This window comes from Erinaceus europaeus, chromosome 17 (genome assembly GCF_950295315.1).
Source record: "Erinaceus europaeus chromosome 17, mEriEur2.1, whole genome shotgun sequence".
Lineage (NCBI taxonomy): Eukaryota > Metazoa > Chordata > Mammalia > Eulipotyphla > Erinaceidae > Erinaceus > Erinaceus europaeus.
This window is the reverse complement of record NC_080178.1, coordinates 78,261,651-78,284,592: the sequence shown is the minus strand read 5'-3', so window position 1 is coordinate 78,284,592 and position 22,942 is coordinate 78,261,651. Positions and strand designations below refer to the sequence as shown.

Sequence of the window (22,942 nt, the reverse complement as noted above, 5' to 3'; positions counted from 1 at the left end):
ACTGCAGTGGTGACCCTGTCTGAAAGCTTAGAGCAGGGGGGTGGGGGTGGGGGGCTTGGTCTGGCCGGGACTGTATTCCTAACTGCAAAGCTTTGTCAAAATGCAAATAACCTCCCTCCACCCCCCCCCACCCCAGAAACCCTCGCAAGGAGTAGCGATTTTATATTTGATTTCCTTTTTTGTTTTGTTTTTTTGTTTTGTTTTGTTTTGTTTTGTTTTCTTTTCTTTTCTTTTCTTTTCTTTTGTTCCCCTTCATAATCCCGAACAATGTAGGTGTCTAGTCATATACAGGTCTTAGCAAGAAAGAAAGTTCGAGAAATTCAAGCCGCCATTAAGGTACGTCTGGCTTGCCCAGTTGTAGGGGGCTTTTCATCTCCATGGTTACAGGCTTCTCCTTTGTTTTCCTCCCTTCCCCTACCCTGCAGGTGTCTAGTCACATTCAGGTTCTTGCCAGAAGGAAATCTCGTGATTTTCATTCCAAGCTAAAGGTATGCGCTTTCCTGCTTTCCTGCTCCTGGTTGCTATGCATCTCACTCCCTGTTTTCCATGGTGACTGGAGCATGCCTGGTGCTGGGATTCTTGTAACCTAGTTTCCTCGCATGTGAGAGCTGTTTACATTTCTTTGTGTCTAATCTCTCTGTTTCTATACTAGCCTCACATTAAGCTCAGGGTGCGTGCGTATGTGTGTGCGCGTGTGTGTGCGTGCGCGCGCGCGTGTGTGTGTGTGTGTGTGTGTGTGTGTGTGTGTGTCCCTAATAACAATGCAATGCAGCAGGCAGCTGATCTCGATAACTTTTGAGCATGGAGACATGTTTCTTTTTTTTTAATCTACCCACTAAGCAGCCCTGGGCTGGGAAAAGATAAAGAGTTCTAGGACGCCACGTTGATTTGAACAGAATAATTTCCAGAGTGGTTATCATGAAATCACTTAAAATGTTTTTGTTTTTTTAAATCATTCTTATTTGTGCTTCTGATACATTTTCAAGAAGAGTCATGGAAAATTGATCTGTTTCGTGTCTTCCTCTCAGACAGTATTTTCCACCAGATTTCTTGCACTCTACTTAATATTGCTCCTAAGCATTAGAGCAGAAAGCTCAAGTGTGGCATTAAAAACCAGATTGATCTTAGACATGGAAAATGCCTTAATCCAATCCATGATTAATTAATTCCATTTACACTTAAGTATAATTTTTTTCACATGTACCTCATTTTCCAGTCTTTCAAGGTTTGTTTCCAGCTAAACCAGAGGCATGAACAGATTCCCGTTTACAAAGTTTCCCCTTCCTAAAATGTGCAGTAAACAACATACGCATAACTCTCAGCTCTAGATGTGCAAAGTCTGCACAAATGAGGTCTGTAGTAAAAATGGATTTGTAAGTCCCAAGTTTATTGATTTTCTTTCCCCTATACATCAAATACAATTCCGCTTCTCGTCTAAAAAAAGCACCGTATGGTTCCACGGCACTGGGACCCGGCCCAGAGTCCCCCGCCATCCTCCCCATGCTAACCAGGCTGGCCGTGGAGTTGGGGCAGTGACAGGCAGGAACATTCGCAGTGGGCAGCATGCTGGCTCGCTTGCACGTGTGGCTGATGGTGGCTGGCTTTTCGCTGCACTGGCTGAGCAGTTGGAAGACTAAGATAACTTCCTAGACCCTGCTTTTTTTCTTTTTTTTAACCAGAGGTGCCACCCTTTCTATGTGGATGTAATTACCCCCTGTGTTTGCTCCAATTCTGACTCTGTTTTCTGTTTCTGAACTAATGACTTAATGATGGACAAAGAAGTTGACAGGCATCCATTTTCATGTTTTCATCTGGGATGTTACGAACGATTCTATTTCTGTGTGGTCCTGTGGTTCCTAGAGACTCCAGAGCCTCTGCCAGTGATGAATGAACCTCTCCTTTTCAGAAAGGGTCCCTGTGGGATGTGGGAGACATTTTCCTTTTTCCCCCTCAAGTGGTGTTTTTTCAGACTCTTCCTCATTGGAACGGTTCTGCCATACATACTCATACAAATTAACAGTTGTGGGAGTCAGGCGGTAGCGCAACGGGTTAAGCGCACGTGGCGCAAAGCACAAGGACCGGCATAAGGATCCCGGTTCAAGCCTCTGGCTCCCCACCCGCAGGGGGGTCACTTCACAGGTGGTGAAGCAGGTCTGCAGGTGTCTTTCTCTCCTCATCTCTGTCTTCCCCTCCTCTCTCCATTTCTCTCTGTCAATAATGATGACATCAATGGCAACAACAATAGTAACTACAACAATAAAACAAGGGCAACAAAAGGGAATAAATAAATAAATATAAAAAGGAAAGAGAAACTTTATTTAAAAAAAACAAATTAACAGTTGCATTTTTTTTTTTTTAATGATAATAAAAGGCCCCTGCACCACCTACAGCCCCGCCCTGGTTTTCTTTGGGAAGGGCTCAAAGAGGACACAGAGACAAAGCCAGCAACTCTGATAAGTGGCTCAGCATTGGAGCTTCCAAGAACTACCTCCATCTTCTCAGAGCTCCTTTCCTCCTGCCCGACTGCACCACTCTGGGAGAATTGAATTCTGTCTCTCCTGCAGAGCCAATGGCAGTTGGGCATGCTAGGTGCGGTACCTGTCATGCCCACCCCATCCCTAGTCAACAGAAACGGGATGGGGGTAGATGAGGATATGAAGGCAAGTCCACTGCTGGATAAGTTTAGCAGACAGAACCAAAGTAGTGTGGGCTGGAGACCCAGAAACATACCCCAGAGTTTGGGAGCCAGGGGGCAAGAGCTAATGTGTCCAGAGCCTTCTTTGTGTTTTGCCACTTCCGCTGGGAAACATGCCCCCTTACTCAGATTGTTTTTTAAAATCTCTTTATTGGGGGTTTAGTGGTTTACGGTCAGCAGTAAAGTACAGCAGTCTGTGCATGCGTAACATTTCTCAGTTTTCCACATAACCATTCAACCCCCACTAGGTCCTCCTCTGTCGTCCTGTTCCAGGACCTGAACCCCCCCACCCCCACCCCAGAGTCTTTCACGTTGGTACATCTTCATTCAGATTTCGATGGATAATATCATAACCAAAAAACGACCAAGAGGGCCAGGTGGGGGCGCACCTGGTTAAGTGCACAGAGTATGGCGGGCAAGGTCCCCGCCTGGCTCCGGCCCCCGGCCCCCACCTGCGGGGGGACAGCTCACAAGTGGTGAAGCAAGGCTGCAGGTGTGTCTCTCTGTCTCCCCCTCCTCTCTCAATTTCTCTCTGTCCAATAATAAATCAATAACTGATATTTAAAAAGAGTGAAACACCAAGCCTAGTAAGGGATACGTTTATTTTTGAACTCTGGTCTCTCTGAACTCCCCTTCTCTGCTCCTTCGGTCAGGGTTTCAAGCAGGGGGGCTGGTGTCTGTGCACCTGTAGCTCTGCTGTCATCTCCCCCCCACCACCCCCCCGTGCTCCATGGAGCCAGACACACAGCGCTGGCCTATGTCTAAGGTGAATTTTAAACCTGGAGCCTCTGATTTGGAGTTGCTGCTGTGCTGATCACTGGTAATGGGGGGGGAGCAGGCAAGGGAGCTCTGCTGGGGCCCTAGCAGCGGAGGCTGCTGTGCCACCACCCAGTGGGCACACAGCTGGCACACACACGCACACACATCCACACAGATGGTGCCGCCCTCACCTTCCTCCCAAGGCTGTTTTAGCCGCTGCTTCCTAAGCAGCCAAGACGACCAGGGAACGAACAGGCCTCGGTCTGTTAGCCTTGTGGGTAAGCCGGCTCCTCAGTGCTCCACCTGCATTTCCCCGTTCAGCCCTGGAGTCTGGCAGGCAGAGGCCAAGCATCCTCGCCGAGTTCACTGTGGGCTCAGGCTGACCCCCGGCTTCCCACACCAACCAGCGAGACCCCCTCACCAAGGAAAGTTGAAGCCATCTGTTCCAGGAGACAATCAGGACAGCTTCTGGGTGGGCGGTGAGGGTGGCAGGAGGAATTCATGACAGCAGGAGATACTGTGGAGTGTCTCAAAAGGTGAAGAGTGCTTCCCTGGAGAGGAGGGCTGGTGACTGACCATCTCTGGACCTTCCTGGGCAGGCTCCCCTCAGCCACACTGTCTGTGCCTTCACCTTCACCTGCTCAGACATCAAAGAGCTTTTCTTTTCTCGGGGGGTCAGGGGTGAGAGGGGGTGTGGGAACAGAGGTCTTGCCCCTCTGGTGAGGATGGAAACCAAGTCCGCATTTTCATGTCCTCCCTCAGAGGACATGAAAAAGTGTGCGCTTTACCGACAAGCCTCTCTTGACGTCCCAGGGAAGGATGTGAGCAGCATTTTTGGGTTGACAACTTTCCAGCTTTCCTTAAGTACAAAGAAACCTGTGTTTCAGAGAGAGGTCTTACTTGAAGTCTTTAAATCTGTGAGTGAAGGGTGTTTTAATAGACACGCACCCCACCACCATCACCCCACTCCCATCTCAGCAGTGGACTCTGACAGTTTATTGATGGAGGCTTACGGGATGCACGCTGCTTCAGGCAGCTTCTGCGTCTCCCTGAACATTCGTGCTGTCTAAGTTCTATAGCCTGCTCCGCCCCGTTCCTTGGAGGAACACAGACTCAAGGAGAGAGTGCTCCTTTCCACGCCACAGTCGCAAAAGAGCCATCCTCGGCGTGAAGCACTAAGTCCTTCTAGAACTCGGCTTTCGGCTTCTGCTAACAGCAGCTGCTCAGCTGGGGCCAGCTCAGCCATGGGTGTGTGAACTTCCACTTCTGTAAAATGACTAACTTTAATAAAAAGTTTTCACATAGCGCTGCTGGTTAAGCGCAGGTGGAACAAAGCACAAGGACCGGCATAAGGATCCCGGTTCGAGCCCCCGGCTCCCCACCTGCAGGGGAGTCACTTCACAGGCGGTGAAGCAGGTCTGCAGGTGTCTGTCTTTATCTCTCCATCTCTGTCTTCCCCTCCTCTCTCCATTTCTCTCTGTCCTATCCAACAACGACATCAATAACAACAGTAATAACCCAGCCTAACCCTGGCGGCAGAATAGATAGATGGATAGATAGATGGATGGATAGGAAATGACAGTCCCTAGAAAGTAACAACAGAAAAATATTTTATGTATACATACTTAAAAAAAAAAAAGGAATAGAAATCGTGGTCCAGGAAGTGGTGCAATGGATAAAGCATTGGATTCTCAACCATGAGGTCCCGAGTTCAATCCCTGGCTGCACATGTACCAGAGTGATGTCTAGTTCTTTCTCTCTCTCTTCCTTTCTCATGAATAAATAAATAAAATCTTAAAAAAAAAAAAAGAAAAAGAAATTTAACAGATCAGTGACGATATAGAGTGAAAAGAATGTTTACTTTTGAGTATGGGAGAATCACAGAGAGCCTCAGACGTCAGACGTAGAGGGAGGCAACAGATTTCCCAGAGGTGGGGAGGAGGGGGAGGCTCTGAGCAACCAGGGAGAACACCTAGGTGGAGGCAGGGCTTGGGAAGTGAGGAGTGAGGAGCCCAGTGAGAAAGTCTTGAATCCTCCCACTGAGGTGTCAGGTTTCTCTGTGGGTCCAGGGATGCACAGGGCACTTGGAGCCTGTTCAAACTTAACATTCTGGGCAGAGCTCTCCATCCATTTTCCCAAGATAGTTAGGAGGGAGCAAAGATGGAGTAGGGAGACTTAACTCAGGGACTGCTTCCAGTGTCTGCGTGGGAGGACTGCAGGCTGGACCAGGGCGGGGTGCACACCCAGCTTGGTCTGTGAGGCTCGTGGTCCTCATCACCATCTGTGACTGGGTCATGAGTGCAGCTTTTCATTCTTCTGTGTACACCCCCCGCCAAGTTTATTGCTGGGGCTCAGTGCTCACAGGACTCCGTCATTGTTTGTTTGGTTCTTTGGTTCTCTTTTTCTTTCTTTCTTTTAATTTAAATTATCTTTATTTATTGGATAGAGACAGACAGAAATCGAGAGGCAAGGGGGAGACAGGGAGAGAGACACCTGTAGCCAGCCCCACCTTAACACTAGCAAAGCTTTCCTCCTGCAGGTGGGGACCAGGGGCTCAAACCCAGGTTCTCCTGCATTCTAACATGTGCGCTCAATCAGGAGCGCCACCACCTGGCCGCCTTTTCCTTTTTTTGTAGGGATAGAGGGCAATAGAGAGGAGTCAAGGGGGAGGAGACACCTGCAGCACTGTTCCACCACTGGTAAAGCTTCCCCCTTGTAGGTGGGGACCGGGGCTTGAACCCGGGTCGGGTCCTCATTCACGGTAGCACGTGCACTCTGCCAAGCACACCCGCTCCAGATCCTCATACCTTACTTAGCCTGTTAAAAGTTGGGATCTCGGGGAGTCAGGCAGTGGCGCAGCAGGTTAAGCGCACATGGCACCAAGCGCAAGGACCGACATAAGGATCCCAGTTCAAGCCCCCGGCTCCCCACCTGCAGGGGAGTCGCTTCCCAGGCGGTGAAGCAGGTCTGCAGGTGTCTGTCTTTCTCTCCCCCGTCTGTCTTCCCCTCCTCTCTCCATTTCTCTCTGTCCTATCCAACAACGACGACAACAATAACAACAACAAAGAAAAAGGGCAACAAAAGGGAATAAATAAATAAAAAAGTTGGGATCTCAAAGCAGTGATGGGAAACTTTTTTTTTTTCTTGCCTGGGGCCACTCAGGTACTTATGTCCTCATTGGTGGACCAGACAGAATCATTAGCTTGAAAATTAGCACTTAGTGTTTTTATGAAAATAGCTCCTGGATTCCATGCATTTTGAAATGCGGTTACCCTGGCAAGGCAAGACGAGATGGTCTTACAGGCCATACACTGTGGTCTGTGGGCTACATGATCTCGTCTGCCTTAGAGTCGTGAGCATTAGCGGAGTATGGTGGTCACAGTGTGCTGTCACTTTTGTCCTGAAATTTAAACTGTAGCAAGTAAAACCATGTAGAAAAGAACATTAAATACTCAAGTTTGCAATTTCTTTTTTAATAAATTAATTAATTATTACTATTATATTACCAGAGCACTGCTCTGCTCTGGCTTATGATGATTGAGGGATTGAACCTGAGACTTTGGAGCCGCCAGGCATGAGAGGCTTTTGCATAACCATTATGCTATCTGCCCGCCCCCCCCCCCCCCACACACACACTCTCAATGTTTGCACTATCCAGAAAAGATTGATTTCATGAAGACGAGTAGATTTAAAATGACCTACAGCTCTGAGGCCAAGACGTAATTCTAGTACTAACTCAGAAAATAGAGCCATACACTTAGAATGGTCCGCAGGTCTCTGGAACGTGAGCTAAGCACTTGCAAGGGTGCTAAGGGCCTCCCTGGGGTCTGGCGTCACAGCTGTGCCACCCCCATCAGCCTCTCTGACTGCGTTTCATCTCGCCCTCTCCCTTCGTTCAGTCTCTCACTGGAAACTGATTTGAGCAATGAGAGGCAGCAGGCGGCTTGACACTATTTTGTGTGGTCTGGTGTTGAAAGTGGCCTGCAACTTGAGAACTGTTTCTCTGTATTCAGTACTTCACTCAGATGAGCTGGGGAACCTCATTATTTTTAAAGAATTAAGTTACACCTGTAAGTCCTATCCTGGGGCTGGGTGGAGGTGCGCCTGCTTGAGCGCACACGTTAAAATACACAAGGACCAAGGTTCAGGTCCCCAGTCTCCACTTGAGGGGGAAGCTTCTCCAGTGGTGAAGCAGTACTGCGGGTGTCTCTCCGTCGCCTCTCTCTCCCTCTTGTCTTCCCCATTCCCCTTCTTTGTCTCTGTCCAGTACATAAATAAATAAAATATTAAAGGTCCTGTCCTTATCAAATCTTGAAGAGTATGTACCGGGGCCTTTCGGAAAAAATTGTATAGCATTAACGACTGAGCTCATCATGACTATGAACTCATATAGAAAAGGCATCCTTCTTTCTGTTAGTTGTAGGAAGGTCATCCTTTTCTTCTTCTTCTTCTCTTCTTCTTTTTTAGGATTTTATTTTATTTACTTATTAGTGAGAAAGATAGGCGTGAGAGAGAAAGAACCAGACATCACTCTGGTACATGTGCTGCCAGGGATTGAACTTGGGACCTCATAGTTGAGAGTCCAGTGCTTTATCCACTTTGCCGTCTCCCAGACCACATGGAAGGCCGTTCTTTATTTGAGTCGCGGCCAAACTCTGCAGCCGTCACAGCACTGTGGACCATCATCTTCTAGCGAAGACGGCCCAAGCTGCCACTTTCTGGCCCCGAGTCCCTGAGCGTGGTTTTGTTTTGTTTAGTTTTTGCCTCTTGGGTTATCACTGGGGCTTGGTGCCATAGAACAGAGAGAAATCGAGGGAGGAGGGGAAGACAGAGAGGGGGAGAGAAAGACAGACACCTGCAGACCTGCTTCATCGCCTGTGAAGCGACCCCCCTGCAGGTGGGGAGCCGGGGCTCAAACCGGGATCCTTATGCCAGTCCTAGCTCTTAACCCGAGGCTCCACTGCCCTCTGAGTGTATTCTGGTGAGAGTATGAGTCCAGACAGTGCAAAGAGGAAAGAAGTCTCCGTCTGCCCTAACCTCAGCAGAAATGTATCTTAGTCAGTCCAAGCTGTGGCAGTCTGTGATTTTGGGGGGTAGCCTGTACTTGCTGACAGTGCTTTATCCCAGTGAAGCAGACAAAGCCTGAGATTCTGACTGTGTTCAGTCATTGGGATTAATTTCGGAGCTCAGTGCACTCCCTGGGGCCATTCTAGCCCTCATGGTCTTTGAGAGTTAACTTTTGAGTGAAGCATTCTTTCCCAGTCTGCCATCTCTTCCAATAAGCCGAGCCCTTAAAGTTCAAATTAATTTAATTCTCTTGGGGGGGGAGGGTCACTGCTTAAGTCAACACCGCTGATTCCAAGCAGAAATGGGCCTGTCCACAGGAAAAATAGGCTTCAGTTCACACAGTGGCACTCTGCTGCGTGGTCTCCCCGCCCCCCACTTTGCCCCTCGAGAATTAACTGTTAGCAGACCAAGCACCGGACCCCTTGAGATAACCACTGTCTTCATCTTAGTGCCAGCACCCGTCCGTCTTATGATCTGGGAAACGATACACGACCTTTCCCAGTATTCCCCATCTTCAAGGATATCTTTTGTATTCGTGACATGTGCCCTCTCTCCTCGAGGACATTTTCATCACCTTGCTTTTAATTTAATCAGATTAGAACGAAGAGATCAGAGACAGTTCATTCTCCTGCCAGGGTGTGAGGGAATAAGAACCCACTCCTTAGTTGTGTGGTGAAACATCTTAGAATGTTAGCAGAGGACTGGAGACATTGAACTTTTTCTGTGACTTGAGCCTGTGTCTGGAGTTTCTTGTTTTAAAGACTAGAGAAACAGATTTGTTCTCCATTGTTATCCCTTCCTAGAGAAATCACATTCTTAATTAGACAATGCCTGGGAACAACATTGATTCCAAAGAGTATGTGACTAAGACCAGAGCGCTTAGCACTTCAGTCTTGAGCAGGATTGAGCCCCGAAGAGACTCCAAGTGGCGGTGCTGCGGGCAAGGTTCTGAGTGCTTGATGCCGTGCCCAAAGCAGTCCTGAACATGGGCATTGAAGTGAGCGAGCAGAGGCGCAGAATGGCTACGTGACTTGCCCAAGGTCACACGTCTGAATTTCATCTCGAAGCTACCTGACCTTACAGCCCAAACTCTTATCTATACATGCTGCCCTAGCGCCTACTCCCAGAGACCTGGGCAGTGACAAGGGCTCCCTTCTCTGGCTTGATTGAGAAGTTTTTTCATTGGTTTCCTTGACTGGACCCTCCTCTCTCTCTCTCTTTCTCTCTCTCTCTCTTTCTTTCTCTCTCTCTCTCTTCTTTTTCTTTCTTTATTTATTGTCACCATAGTTAGCACTAGGTTTCAGTGCCAGCACTGTGAATCCCCTCCTCCTGGTGGCAATTTCTTTTTCTTTCCATTTGATTTGAGAGGACTGAGGAAGGAGAGAGAGAGAGAGAGGGAGGCAAAGGAAAGAAAATTAAAGGAAGGAAGAAGACACCTGCAGACCTGCTTCACCTCTCATGAAACTCTCCCACACCCCCTGTGGGGGCTCGCACCTGTGTCCTCGCACATGGTAACGTGCGCTCAGCTGTGAGTGCCACCACGCAGTCCTGCTGAGTCCTCTTCACCGTGTCTGTATGTGTGAATTAAGCAGAGGAAATGGGAGAGGGAGAGGGAGACAGACAGACAGACAGCTAGTGTCTCACTTAGGGCTAAAGTTGAGTCTGTAGTCAACTTGGGTTCCCGTAGCCTCTTAGGGGAGGCCTGATTCCTGCCTCTTGCTGTCACCTCTGCAAAGGGTAAAGTCAGAAAGAGGTCTCCTCCTCTCTAACATCCAGCTGGACATTTACTGTCTTAAATCCCAGCTTCCTGGGATAATGCTGTCTGGTACACCTACAGCAATGCAGAGTTCCTCATCTCCATTCCTTTATGATGCCAAAACCCCACCTCTGAATTAAATGAAACATTATTGGCAATTATAAAATACTAAATATAGCTCAATACATTTAAACGGGAACAATGGTAAAAAGCCTTGAGAATTTTTTTTTCCCTTTGATGTGAATGGAGTCTTTGGCATTTGGAAATAACAGTGAGATGAATTAATTGCTACTCATTAGACGGCAAGTCAGGAGAAGTCTGAATGTGGCCTCTTTTCTAGACATTAGCTGCCGCCTGACCGAAACAGCCCCCTTTTGTGTTTCATCCTGCTTTTTCTAGTAATAAGCAAATTAGAGATCATGGCTAGAAAAATTCAAGCGCCCCTTCATTGCTTCTCCAAAAGCATCATGGGCTTTCGTGTTGTTGATCTGTTCTGGGGCTACAGCTAATAATCACAGAGGTCATGTGGGTCTGCATAGTGCAAGATTAGAAACAACATCAGCAAAATTACTTTTTAGGAAAGTATTCTGGTTTTTTTTTTTTTTTTTGTCTTTTTCTGAAAAAGTGATTTTGCAAGCAAACTGTCTCCCTCACACTGTACTTTTTTTTCTTTCTTTCTTTCTTTCTTTCTTTCTTTCTTTCTTTCTTTCTTTTTTTTTTTATGGAGGGAGAAACATTTTAGTAGGCATCAAGAGTTTTTTAATCAGTGGCCTGTTTTTGACCGTACATATTTTCCCTGATGGATGACGGGCTTCCATGTGAGAACATTCGATTGGAGTTTCTATGTGTAGATTCTGCAGCGATGACCCCTGAGTAGACAGGAATATATTGATTTAGTATGGTGTTCATCAGTATGTCATGGACAGCCATAATAGCAGACATGCAAGCACACCACCTTTTTTATTAGCTTTACAGTTCGTTTATGGTCAGTAGTGAGATCGTTGATTTCCTAGAATAACACGAACCAGGGGAAGCAGAGGAGGGAAGGAGGAGCTAGACATGGGGCCATAAACCACCCTCAAGTTTGAAGCGAGACTACACTGACCGCGTGTGTGTGTCTGTGACACAGCTGCCTTCCTGCCATGTATGTTGGATGTAAACACTGTGTACATTTCAGCCAGAAAAAGGAGGCAGCCAGCGTGCAGAGCCTGGCTTGCTGTGCACCATGAAAGATGAAAGACAGGAGCCGGGCGGGAGTGCAGTGGATTAAGCACGCAAAGCGCAAGGACCCGCTCAAGGATCCTGGTTCGAGCCCCCGGCTTCCCACCTGCGGGGGGGGGGGGGTGTCACTCTACAGGCGGTGAAGCAGGTCTGCAGGTGTCTGTCTTTCTCTCCCCCTCTCTGTCTTCCCCTCCTCTTTCCATGTCTCTCTGTCCTATCCAACAATGACGACATCAATAACAACAACAATAATAACAGTTACTACAGCAATAAAACAACAAGGGCAGTTAAAGGGAAAATAAATAAATAAGATATAATATAAAAAAATCTTTAAAAGAAAGGTGAAAGCCTGTTTGTGTCATCACACCGATAGCTTGAAGGACTCTGTGCTGGCTTTCTTTGCCTGACGCAGCCTGCTGGGCCCTGGGTAGGAGAGCTAGTGAAGGCCAGTAGTAGGGTGGTTTGCAGGAAATCGGACAGCAAGGAGAGGAGGGGGGGTGACAAGACGTAAGCCCCGAGTTGGGCTGCTGTGTCTTTCTCCTCTCATGCTCCAGGCTCCTTCCTCCTGTTGCCTCTGTCAGCAGTCTGAAGCTGTGTTCCCTGCTCCCTAATCGCTTTTATGCCTTCCAGGTCAAACACAGGTTAGAGTTCAGAGAGAAGAGATCTGACTTTCTCTTCCCCACTTCCCAGGCATGCTTTCATTATATATGAAGGGTAGCTAGTGCTAGGGATCGAACCAGGAGCCTGGGGCATGCAGGAAGTAGCTTGAGCTATTTCCACGACCAGCAAACATGTCACTATTTTTTTTTGTTTTGTTTTCTTTTTGTGGCCTCCTTTGTTATCTTAGAGACAAAAGGCTAAAAGTCAGCGTGAAGTTGCCTGGCTTCTCCCTGTTACATACGTTTCTGATTCACAGAGAACATGTATCGCCCACACATATGTTGCAGTTCCTGTAATTTGAAGACACTGTGACTCAGTATTGACATAAAGCTCTCCTTCTTTCCTCTCTTCCTCTCTTTTTTTTACCAGAGGGCTACTCAGCTCTGGCTGACGGTGGTGCAGGGGATTGAACCTGGGACTTTGGAGCCTCAAGCACAAGAGTCTCCTTGCATAACCATTATGTTATCCTTACCCCCCACCCCCCACCCCCCCCCCCACATAAAGATTTTTCAAGATAGCGTAGTATGCTCTTCCTTTGTAAATCACAGCCACATCTCAGAAATGTTGGTGTGAAAACACCTCAGAGTGAAATGAATAGGGCATACAGAGGTGGCGTATATGTTTAAATGGACTTGAACTTGAACTATTTCAGTAGCCTGCCTCCCTTCCCCTTTAGGCTGGGCGTGAGTGGGGAGACTCGAGTGACACACAGAAGCAATTTGCTCAGGTCTGACACAGCTCCATCTCCCCCCCACCCCCCACCCCACCAGGCCAGGCAGCTGTCTCTGGACTGCAGACAACAGTTTAGAGATCCTCCCATTGAACTCACGGCTCGCATCCTTCTGCCTCCTGTTTCAGGATAAGTGGGAGTCTCTTTCTTCTGATTTTGAAATATCCCTGGGGAAGCCTATTATCTACAGAGCTACCTTTGATTTTAAGGGGAAAGAAATTAATTAGTCCTGCTAATTTCTGAATGTTTATCATAGATAAAAGGCAGCTGTGACAAATTAAAGAGTAGTCAGAGTGTCTACTACAATAGGTAGGAAATCGCTGGAACAGACATTTTAGTCCATTTGCAGAAAATTGCCTAGTCTCAAATAGGTCAAGTACAGAAAGAACCTCTACTTGAGAGAAAATTCCTCCTTCACGTGGCTTTCTCTCTACTAGGACAGTGGTTGAGAGCTATCCAAATTTTTAACATCTTGCTATCTTTTTCTTTTTTTAAACCACCAGTGGTTGAGAGCTGCCCAGATCTTAACATCTAGCTCTCTCTCTCTCTCTCTCTTTTAAACCACCAGTAGTGGTGTTTCTTGGCTATATGTATTGAGACATATTTTCTCACTGTGTTCCTCAATGCTCATAGTTATAAATACCAGAAGGCTTTCAGAAATAAAAGGCAAGTCCTTGCTTTCTAGTTGGGGGAAAAATGAGAACGTGGTTAGATGGCTTTTGCCCAAGGTAATACACTCACGTCAGGCTGAGGCAGGTTTGGAACCAGGTCTGCAGGCTTCTCTCGAACGGTACACCTTTTAACACCCTCAGATAAGCTGGTGCTTTGGAAGTGGTTGACTTTGTTCCTCTCCTTTTGAACTTTCGCCTTATTTATTTATGTATCTATTTGGGAACTCGGTATAGAGTACTGAGTGATAGGCTAGAGAAACCCTGCCCTAATAACCCGGAAGACCACTCTGAAGCTGTATAGCAAACAGCAACAGCTCTGGCCTCTCTCCTGCTCTCGTTGGCCCGTGGGAAGAGGAACTATGTGAGCATCTTATAGAGCTTTTCCAGCAAAGGGAGAGACATTTGAAGCGACTCCGTAGCGAGAGGGTGAGGTCTGGAGCCATAGCTGAGTTCATTTCCGTTGGGGGCTGGGCTTGGAACTCCTGAGTCCCCTCCCCAGGTGTGCACGTGGGCACTTTCACTGGGGGCAGACCTTTTGACGCACATCCTGTCCACATGTCGTAAACACCCCCACCCCAGAGTCCCAGGAGGAGTCCTGGGGTGTGTTTCTGATCTAGATGCCCAGCCCAGGGCCCTTTTGTAGTTATTCCTCAAAAGGTCTGCGTTCTAGACTGGGCCCTGGAGAAGCTGTAAGGCTTGTTCCCTGTGGCCCCTGAAGGCGCCTGTGGTCATACCTGTGCCATTACTTCAGTTTCAGAAATCACCTCAAGAGTTTTTAAAACCCCTCATTAGAGGTTAAGTGGCTTGGGGACTGGAGTCTAAAGAGAAACCGAGTAGTTTGCAGTGATGTCAAGGCGCTCTTGACAGAGGGGGTGGAGCTGTGTTTTCTGTTCACTGTTGGAAATGACAGACCCTGCTAAGAGCAGCTTGACTGGCACTGAGGTCTCTGCATACTGGCACACGCCCATTTGAGTTTTAAAATATTTTTTTAAGAAGAGAGAGAGATACACAGAGAGAAAGACCAGAGCACTGCTCAGCTCTGGTTTATGGTGGTGCTGGGGATTGAACCTGTAATCTTGGAACCTCAGGCAAGAAAGTCTTTTGCAGAACCATTATGCTATCTTCATATGCCCAGTTTATTACAAAATTCCCCCCAACTGCAAGATTTTTCATTTTTAAAACTTTTATTTATTATTATTTTAACCTTAATTATTTATTATTGGGTAGAGACAGAGAGAAATTGAGAGGTGAGGGGGAGACAGAGAGACACCTGCAACCCTTGTGAAACTTTTCCCCTCCCTGCAAGTGGGGACCAGGGGCTTGAACCCAGGTCCTTGCTCACTGCAGTGTGTGCGCTTAACCAGGTACACCGCCACCTAGCGCCTGTTATCATTATTTTAAGATTTATCTTTTTACCTGGCATCCTTGGCCTCTGAGCTTGGACAGGGAGGATAAGTGGTCCAGGTGGTGGTGCAGTAGATAAAACATCGGACTTAGAAGCATGGGAGGAAGTGCACATGAGGAAGATAGCACTCGATCCAAACGTTTGCTGGGACAGGACACCTCCTGAGCAGAGGCAGCAGGAGCATCACTAGCTGTCTGGGGGTCTGTTCTGTTGGGGGTCAGGGGTCCCACAAGCTTCCAGGATCCTTTTACCTGGCACCAGCACAGGCCTTTGCAGACGCTGATAATGGCCATACGCCTCCCTAAGTCTCACTTCAGTTGAGACCCAGAGAAAAGCCTAACATAAGATAAGAACTCATTAAAGTGTAGAAGTGCCTAGTCGATATGTGAGGCTTTTCTTTTCTTTTAGGCTTCTCTTAGCACTTCATTCATCACCTTTGGGTACATCTGTGAGCCTCGAAGCCACTTCTCAGCTGGGATTCTGTCTTAGTCTGAAGCTTCCCCCGGCTTTCGCTCCTTATCTGAATTCTGAAGGGCAACTCTAAGCGGTACCCTTCTAATTCTGCCCCCCCCTTTGTCCCTCCTTCACGGTGGAGTCTGGACCTGGGATAGATTGTATAGACCCACCTGCTGGAACCCAGAACCACCTGCCCTCAGTGCCGCTGCCCTCTTAGATCAAGCACTTTGCGGTCAGACATTCCTCCTGAGATGTGGAAAGAGAGATCAACCCACATTCTTACACGTTGTATTGTTCCCGGGTATTATTTGTTTGTATACATACATATATATATGTGTGTGTGTATATATATATATATATATATATATATATATATACACATACACACTTAACTGGAGAAGAAAAATAAGCCTGCCTTTGTACGCAAACCTTTTAACAAATGTGTTTATCATTGTATCCAGGTAACAAGCATGGTAAGTATCGTCACCAAGTTGAGTATTTTGTATTTTTAGCTGTGCTTGGCAGACTTTTTGGCTAGCTTTGTGTCATCATCCTTGGCTTTTCTAGAGAAGACCCATTTAGCAAGAGGCTACATGTACCACTTCTCTGTAGCAGCCCCTGTGCCCTCAACTTGAGAGAGGATCCACGTGGCCCCTCCCTAGAGCCTCTGCAGGGCTGTCTGAGACGCATGTGCCCCGCCAGCATGCCGCTTGGTCCGAGAGCGCCTGCCGCCCTGCTGCTTCCTAGCTGCCCTCACCTGGTGTCCTCAGGCTTCCTGGCCCAGCATGGCCCCCAACTGTGGCCCCTGTTCACACCCTGTTTACATACACGCGCATGCACACACACACACGCGCACACACACACACACGGCTAGGACCCCACTCTGTGTCTGGTCCTACCCCAGCCCCACTGCCATGTTTCCCCCTCCCTTCTCTCCCCATCTCTGTGCTTTTAAGCAAGACCTCTTTCTTTCATTCTTTCTTTTTTTTTTTCTTTCTTTCTTTCTTCCTTTCTTCCTTTCTTCCTTTCTTTCCTTCCTTGAGGGTGTTAACTCAAAGGAAAAAAAATCTCCCTCTGGACGTTGGAAAAAGACACAGGTTGTCCCCTCTACACAGAGGTTTTACATTCTATTGGGAAGTGAATTTAAAAAAAATAAAATAAAGCAAGTAAATAAAAGCAAAGCCTGACTACTGAGTCTCCTCAGTAGATGTTCCGAGTTCTGGTAGGCCGAGTATGTTTTGAGCCTTCTGGCTGTGTCTGTTGGTCTGTGCATGTCTGCTTTCCCAGCCCCCTTTGTGGCTCTGTATTTTAGTCTGTGCTCCTGGCTGTGCTGTCTGGGCTGCCCCGTAGCCCTGTGTTGTGTATTAAGTCCGCGTGTCACTGTCACCTTCAAGGATCAGACCGCCAAGGATAAGGCCCTGCAGCACATGGCCGCCATGTCCTCAGCCCAGATCGTCTCGGCCACTGCCATCCACAACAAGCTGGGGCTGCCGGGGGTTCCACGCCCCACCTTCCCGGGGGCGCCAGCGGTGAGTCACAGCCAAACCCAGAGCCGCCACCGGCCTCGGGGGGCGTGGGGCCTCCGTGGGTCAGCCAGAGCCTCCACCTGGCACTTCCCGGCACCCAAGCCAGACCCGAGTAACAGGGCAAAGACCACTTTGGGGAACGAGTGCTGGGTGCAGAGTGGTTAAAGAAGGGAGACAGGGAGCTAGAGAAACAGTGGAAGGAAGCTGGAGGAGGAGAGAGTATAGGAAGAGGAAGAAGCCTGTAGTCCCTGAAGCCGTGGGAAGCATCCCCTCTCCTGGCGCCCTTCTCATTTGTAGCCAGCCTTGGCTGCCTTACCATCTCTTGTTTCTGTGTCCTCAAGCCACTCTCTGCCAACTAGCCCTTCACAGGACAACATACCACCATCCTGCTTTTGTAGTTACCAAGAACTGAGACGCTTAGTGTTCTGGTCTCATTAAACCTTGACAGTACTCTTAAATGCCTCTTACTATCTTTTATTTGAAATTTTAAAATTTTATTTGAGCTTTGAAAGATGCAGTTGCTAAGTATTATAAGAGAATTTAGGTAGTGGTCTGGGAGATGGCACAGTGGATAGAGCATCGGACTCTCAAGCATGAGGTCCTGAGTTCAATCCCCGACAGCACATGTACCAGAGTGATATCTGGTTCTTTCTCCTATCAATTCTCATGAATCAGTAAAAAAAAAAAAAAAAAAGTCGTGACCCAGGAGGTGGCGCAATGGATAAAGCACTGGACTCTCAAGCATGAGGTCCCAAGTTCAACCCCCAGCAGCACATGTACCGGTGTGATGTCTGGTTCTTTCTCTCTCTTCCTGTCATTCTCATTAATTAATAAATAAATAAAATATTTTTTTAAAAAAGTCTTTAAAAAAAGGTAACTTGGTCATAATCCTATAGTTTGTGAAGGCCGAAATGTACTCCAGGACTGTCTACTCATAACCAACTGCCTCTCCAGAAGCCACCAAAAGACTGGAGGGCAGTGATGCATCCAGTTCAGCTTATGTAGTACTAAGCTCAAGGATCTGGGTTCAAGCCCCCGGCTCCCCACTTACAAGGAGAAGCTTCACAAGCAGCAAAGCAGGTCTGCAGGCGTCTATCTTTGTCTCTCCCTCTCTATCTCCTCCTTCTCTCTCAACTGACCACCAGGAGCAGTGGATTCATAGTGCTGGCACCGCGCCCCAGTGATAACCCTGGAGGCAAAAAAAAAAGACTGGACGAGGGGAGCTCATAGCAAAGGTGGTTCTACACTGTCTCTTGAGGCTTCTGGCTACTTGTTCTGAGCCTTGACAACTGCCTGGCTGGGCCCTCGGTGCTGAGAGCTGTGGAGGCAGAATATTGAACAGAAGGTGTCACAGGGTGGAGGGACAGGGAAAAGGGGGTGTGGCCCTTTATAAAGCCCCCAGAGCCTTCGTGCTCCCTCTGCGATGCACTGAGCTCTCCAGGCAGAGACTGGAAAACCCGGTCCCTGCCCTTGGAGACCCCTTTATGGGGCGCAGCTGGGGGGGTAGGGGGCTGAGTTGCCTGTCGACGACGTGGGCCCTGTAGCACCGACAGCCTCTGTTTGACTGGCGCCTGAGCAGCCGGCGTTTGGTCTGACCCTCTGTGCCTAGCAGGTCACAGTGCATAGACATCCTCTGCTGTGCTTTGCAGTGAATTCATAGTCCTGAAGTCTCTTGTCTTTTGCCTTCTAGTTCTGGCCGGGAATGATACAAACTGGGCAGCCGGGATCCTCACAAGAGTAAGTCTAGGGAGGGGCCCAGCTCTGGCTGTAAGGGACTGGTGACTGCCCACATGGGGGGGGGGGGGGAGATGGGATGGATCTCAGGGCTTCTGGGAAGAGGAAAGACATGCGGTCTGAGACCTAGCTATCTCCTGTTGCTATTGAGGCGAATCACAGGCTTAAGTGTTAGTAGCCATTCAGCTAGAAGCAGGAAGACTGTTCTCCACGGGTCCTGTGCAGTTGCAGTGCGGGGGGTACTGAACATCATCCAAGAGAAGCAATTGAGGGGACCCCATGACCCACATGAAACACCGACTTCCCATGTGGTCAGGGCAGCGTCCAGAGTTTCACTGATGCTCAGAGGGAAATGGAACAGAGCAGTGTGGGATAAAAAGCAGACCCTATGAAGGTTGATATAAATAGCAAAAATAAATAAATAAAAGCACACCAGAAATCATGCCCTTAGATCCTCAAAAGAACTGGAGCTAGTTGTCTTGGAGTAGGAGCAGGAAGCACATCCCAAGTCTCGCGTAGAAGCTGGCCTCCTTCCCAGCACGGGTGGGAAGGAAGAGAGACATCACGGCACGCGGGGAGTCGGGCTGACCTCTGTCCGGCTGGTACCATTAAACTTGCACGAGGCTGTGCTGGTCCAGCGCCCTGTAGGCCCCTTTCCCTTGGGGAGAGAACCCGGCAGGGCATGTCAAGAGCGGGGTTGTATCCAGAACACACAAGAAGGCCACAGCCAGGCCTGGGGATTCACCACTGTCACAGCTGAAGTTTCTGACCAACTGTCTTTCCCCCTCGGTCCCCAGCGTCAAGCCCTTTGTGCAGCAGGCCTATCCCATCCAGCCGGCGGTCACGGCCCCCATCCCAGGTGAGTCTCCGAGGGCCCTTGCCACCAAGAGTTGGGCTTCTTGCTTTTCTCCACACCCACGTGCTGTCTTCTTGCAGCCTCCTCCTCCAGGAAGGCGCCAGCCTGGTCAGCCTCAGGATCACGGGACAGGGGGTGGGGGTGGGAGACACAGATGCAGACACAGATGCCTGCTTGGCTCACTCAGAATCACCCCTGGGAGGGGGACTGGCTGTGCCTCTGTCCTCATGGCCACAGAGAGAGTTTGAGTTAGTGTTTATTTCTTATTCTTTTAGTGTCTTCATTTATTTTGGGGCAGGGACAGCCAGAAATTAAGAGATAGAGATGGAGAGAGACAGAGAGACACCTGCAGCACTGCTTCACCACTCGTGAAGCTTTCTCCCTGCGGGTGGGGACCAGTGGATCAAACCCTGGTCCTTGTGCATCATAACCTGTGCACTCAACCAGGTGCACCGCCACCCAGCCCCTTAGTCATCCATCCATCCATCCTTCCTTCCTTCCTTCGTTCCTTCGTTCCTTCCTGGCCGGGTTTAAAGGCAACAAACAATCGGTCTTTCAGGTTTTGAGCCTGCGTCTGCCCCAGCTCCCTCCGTCCCCGCCTGGCAGGGCCGCTCTATCGGCACAACTAAACTTCGCCTGGTGGAATTCTCGGCTTTCCTGGAACAGCAGCGAGACCCAGACTCGGTGAGTGTGTCCCCAGAGCTGTGTCTGTCTGACTCTCTGGTCTTCCTACTCCTGCCCACTTTCACCCTTCTTTTTCTTTTCTTTCTTCTTTATTTTTAGATTTTATTTAAACACTGTGCTTCTTTTCATGTGAGATGTAGAGAGAGGGGGGAGAGAGACCAGAGCACTGCTCAGCTCTGGTATATGGTGGTGCTGGGGATTGAACCTGGAACCTGGGAGCCTCAGGTATGAAAGTCTCTTTGCAGAACCATCATGCTATCTCCCCAGCCCTCTTTTCTTTCTTTTTAAATGTTACTTATTTTTTTATTGGATGAAGAAAGAAATTGAGAGAGATGGGGAAATAGAGAGAAACCTGGAGACCTGCTTCACCACTTTTGTGAAACTTTCCCCATGTAGGTAGGGACCAGGGTCTTGAACCTGGGTCTTTACACATTGTAACATGTGTGCTCAAGCAGGTGCGCCGCCCAGCCCAAATCCTTCTTTTCCTTACCCACCTGCCTGGCAGAGAACCTGAATGGGAAGAGTTTTGGGGGGAGTGGTGGTAGGTGGGGGGGGGGGAGAGATTTTTTTTTTAATATTTATTTTACTTATTTAGTCCCTTTTGTTGCCCTTGTTTTTTTATTGTTGTTGTAGTTATTATAATTGTTGTTGTTGGATAGGACAGAGAGACATGGAGAGAGGAGGGGAAGACGGAGAGGGGGAGAGAAAGACAGACACCTGCAGACCTGCTTCACCGCCTGTGAAGCGACCCCCCTGCAGGTGGGGAGCCGGGGGCTTGAACCGGGATCCTTACGCCGGTCCTTGCGCTTTGCACGACGTGTGCTCAACCCGCTGGGCTACCGCCCGACTCCCCCCACTAATTAATTGATAGATCTTTTAAGCTACTACGTAGTGGAGTTCCCAGTGAACACACACATTAGTGTGCCTGAACCTGGGTTCAAGCTCCCCGCCCCCACTTGCAGGGGGAAAGCTTCATGAGCACTGGAACAGTGCTGGGTGTTACCTTCCCTTCCCGCTCAATTGCTCTCTGTCTCTATACAAAATAAATTTAAATATTTGACCAAAAAAAATTAAAAAACGATAGAGCACTGTCTTGTGACTGGTACTGTGCAAAGCTCTTTATCTCTCTGAGCCCTTTTTTTTTTTTTATCATTACTGTTATCTTTATTTATTTACTGGCTACAGATAGGCAGAAATTGAGAGGAAGGGGGAGACAGAGAGACACCTGCAGCCCTGCTTCACCATTTGTGGAGCTTTCCCCCTGCAGGTGGGGACCAGGGGCTTGAACCTGTGTCCTTGTGCCCTGTAACCTGTGCACTCAGCCAAGTGCGCCACCACCCGGCCCCTCTCTGAACACATTCTGTCCTCATGGAAATCTCAGGAAGGGTAAGTCTGTCTGACAGATGAGAAAACAGAAGCTACGTATTTTTCCTAAAGTCCATCAGTTACCGTATTTCTCCAGTCTGAGCATACAGGTTTAGCCACTCACCTATGACTGCCTCTCCAAGTCAGCCTGTCCTCAGAACAGCCAGCTGTCTGTCTGTTTACTGTCCTCTCCAGATTGCACGGCTCCGGGCTTTCTGATAAGCACACCTAGGGAGACCATAGCCCCCACGCCTCCCCTGACGCTGGGCCAGCCCTGCGTGTGTACTGGGAACTTGGCCCTCAGTCCCCCTTAGGGCAAAGCAGTCACCTTCCCAAGTGAGCTGCGTCACTGGCACACACGTTGGCATCGTAAGGAAAAGTACCAGAAGAGTACCTCCCACCCCGCGGGGCTCACACATTCCTGTATACAAGGACCTGGGTTCAAGCCCCCATGGCAGGCCCCATTTGCAAGGGAGATGCCACTTCTCAAGCAGTAAAACAGTGCTGCACTTCTCTCTCCCTCTCTTCTCCCCTCTTTCCCTGCCTACCTCCCTCTCCCCCCTCAACCTCTCTTTTTATTTATGTATTTTTATCTTCTCTTTTTTAAAAAAATATTTTTACTTATTTATTTTCCCTTTTGTTGCCCTTGCTGTTTTATTGTTGTAGTTATTGATGTCATCGTTGTTGGATAGGACAGAGAGAAATGGAGAGAGGAGGGGAAGACAGAGAGGGGGAGAGACAGACAGACACCTGCAGACCTGCTTCACCGCCTGTGAAGCGACTCCCCTGCAGGTGGGGAGCCGGGGGCTCGAACCGGGATCCTTACACCATCCTTGCCCTTTGCGCCACGTGCGCTTAACCTGCTGTGCTACACTGCCTGACTCCCTTTATCTTCTTTTTTTACCAGAGCACTGCTTAGCTCTGGCTAAGGGTGGTGCAGGGGATTGAACCTGGGATTTTGGAGCCTCAGGCATGAGAGTCTCTTTGCATAACCATTATGCTGTCTCCCCCATGCACTTGAATATTTTTGAAGTATATATATATATATATATATATATATATATATATATATATATATATATATATATGATTTTTCAATTAAGTAATTACTTAATTTGACCCCCTCTGTGTCGCTCTCTGTTTTTACCCCCCAAAAAATAAAGGGGGGAAAAGGAAGGTAAAAGTGGCCTACAGAGGCAGTAGATTCATTGAGTCCCAGTGATGACCCTGGTGGCAATTAAAAGAAAAGAGAAAAAAAAAAGAGTACTTGGGAGCTGGGCGGTAGCGCAGCGGGTTAAGCGCACGTGGCGCAAAGCCCAAGGACCGGCGTAAGGATCCCGGTTCGAACCCCCGGCTC

General features: G+C 48.5%; 1 protein-coding gene across 5 annotated transcripts in view; it reads left to right on the top strand.

Annotated features, from left to right (window-relative positions):
- Positions 1 to 22,942, top strand: part of TEAD1 (TEA domain transcription factor 1) — an 83,115-nt gene that overhangs the window by 2,314 nt on the left and 57,859 nt on the right. Inside the window, exons 2-7 of one of the 5 annotated variants that reach the window (XM_060177174.1) lie at positions 274 to 336; positions 426 to 488; positions 16,815 to 16,949; positions 18,637 to 18,683; positions 19,478 to 19,539; positions 20,096 to 20,220. In XM_060177174.1, the coding sequence (XP_060033157.1) occupies positions 274 to 336; positions 426 to 488; positions 16,815 to 16,949; positions 18,637 to 18,683; positions 19,478 to 19,539; positions 20,096 to 20,220 (495 nt within the window). Of the gene's footprint in view, positions 1 to 273; positions 337 to 425; positions 489 to 15,881; positions 15,894 to 16,814; positions 16,950 to 18,636; positions 18,684 to 19,477; positions 19,540 to 20,095; positions 20,221 to 22,942 lie in introns of all 5 variants that reach the window. The other 4 variants (XM_060177176.1, XM_007521151.3, XM_060177175.1 and 1 more) reach the window with 4 other exon arrangements.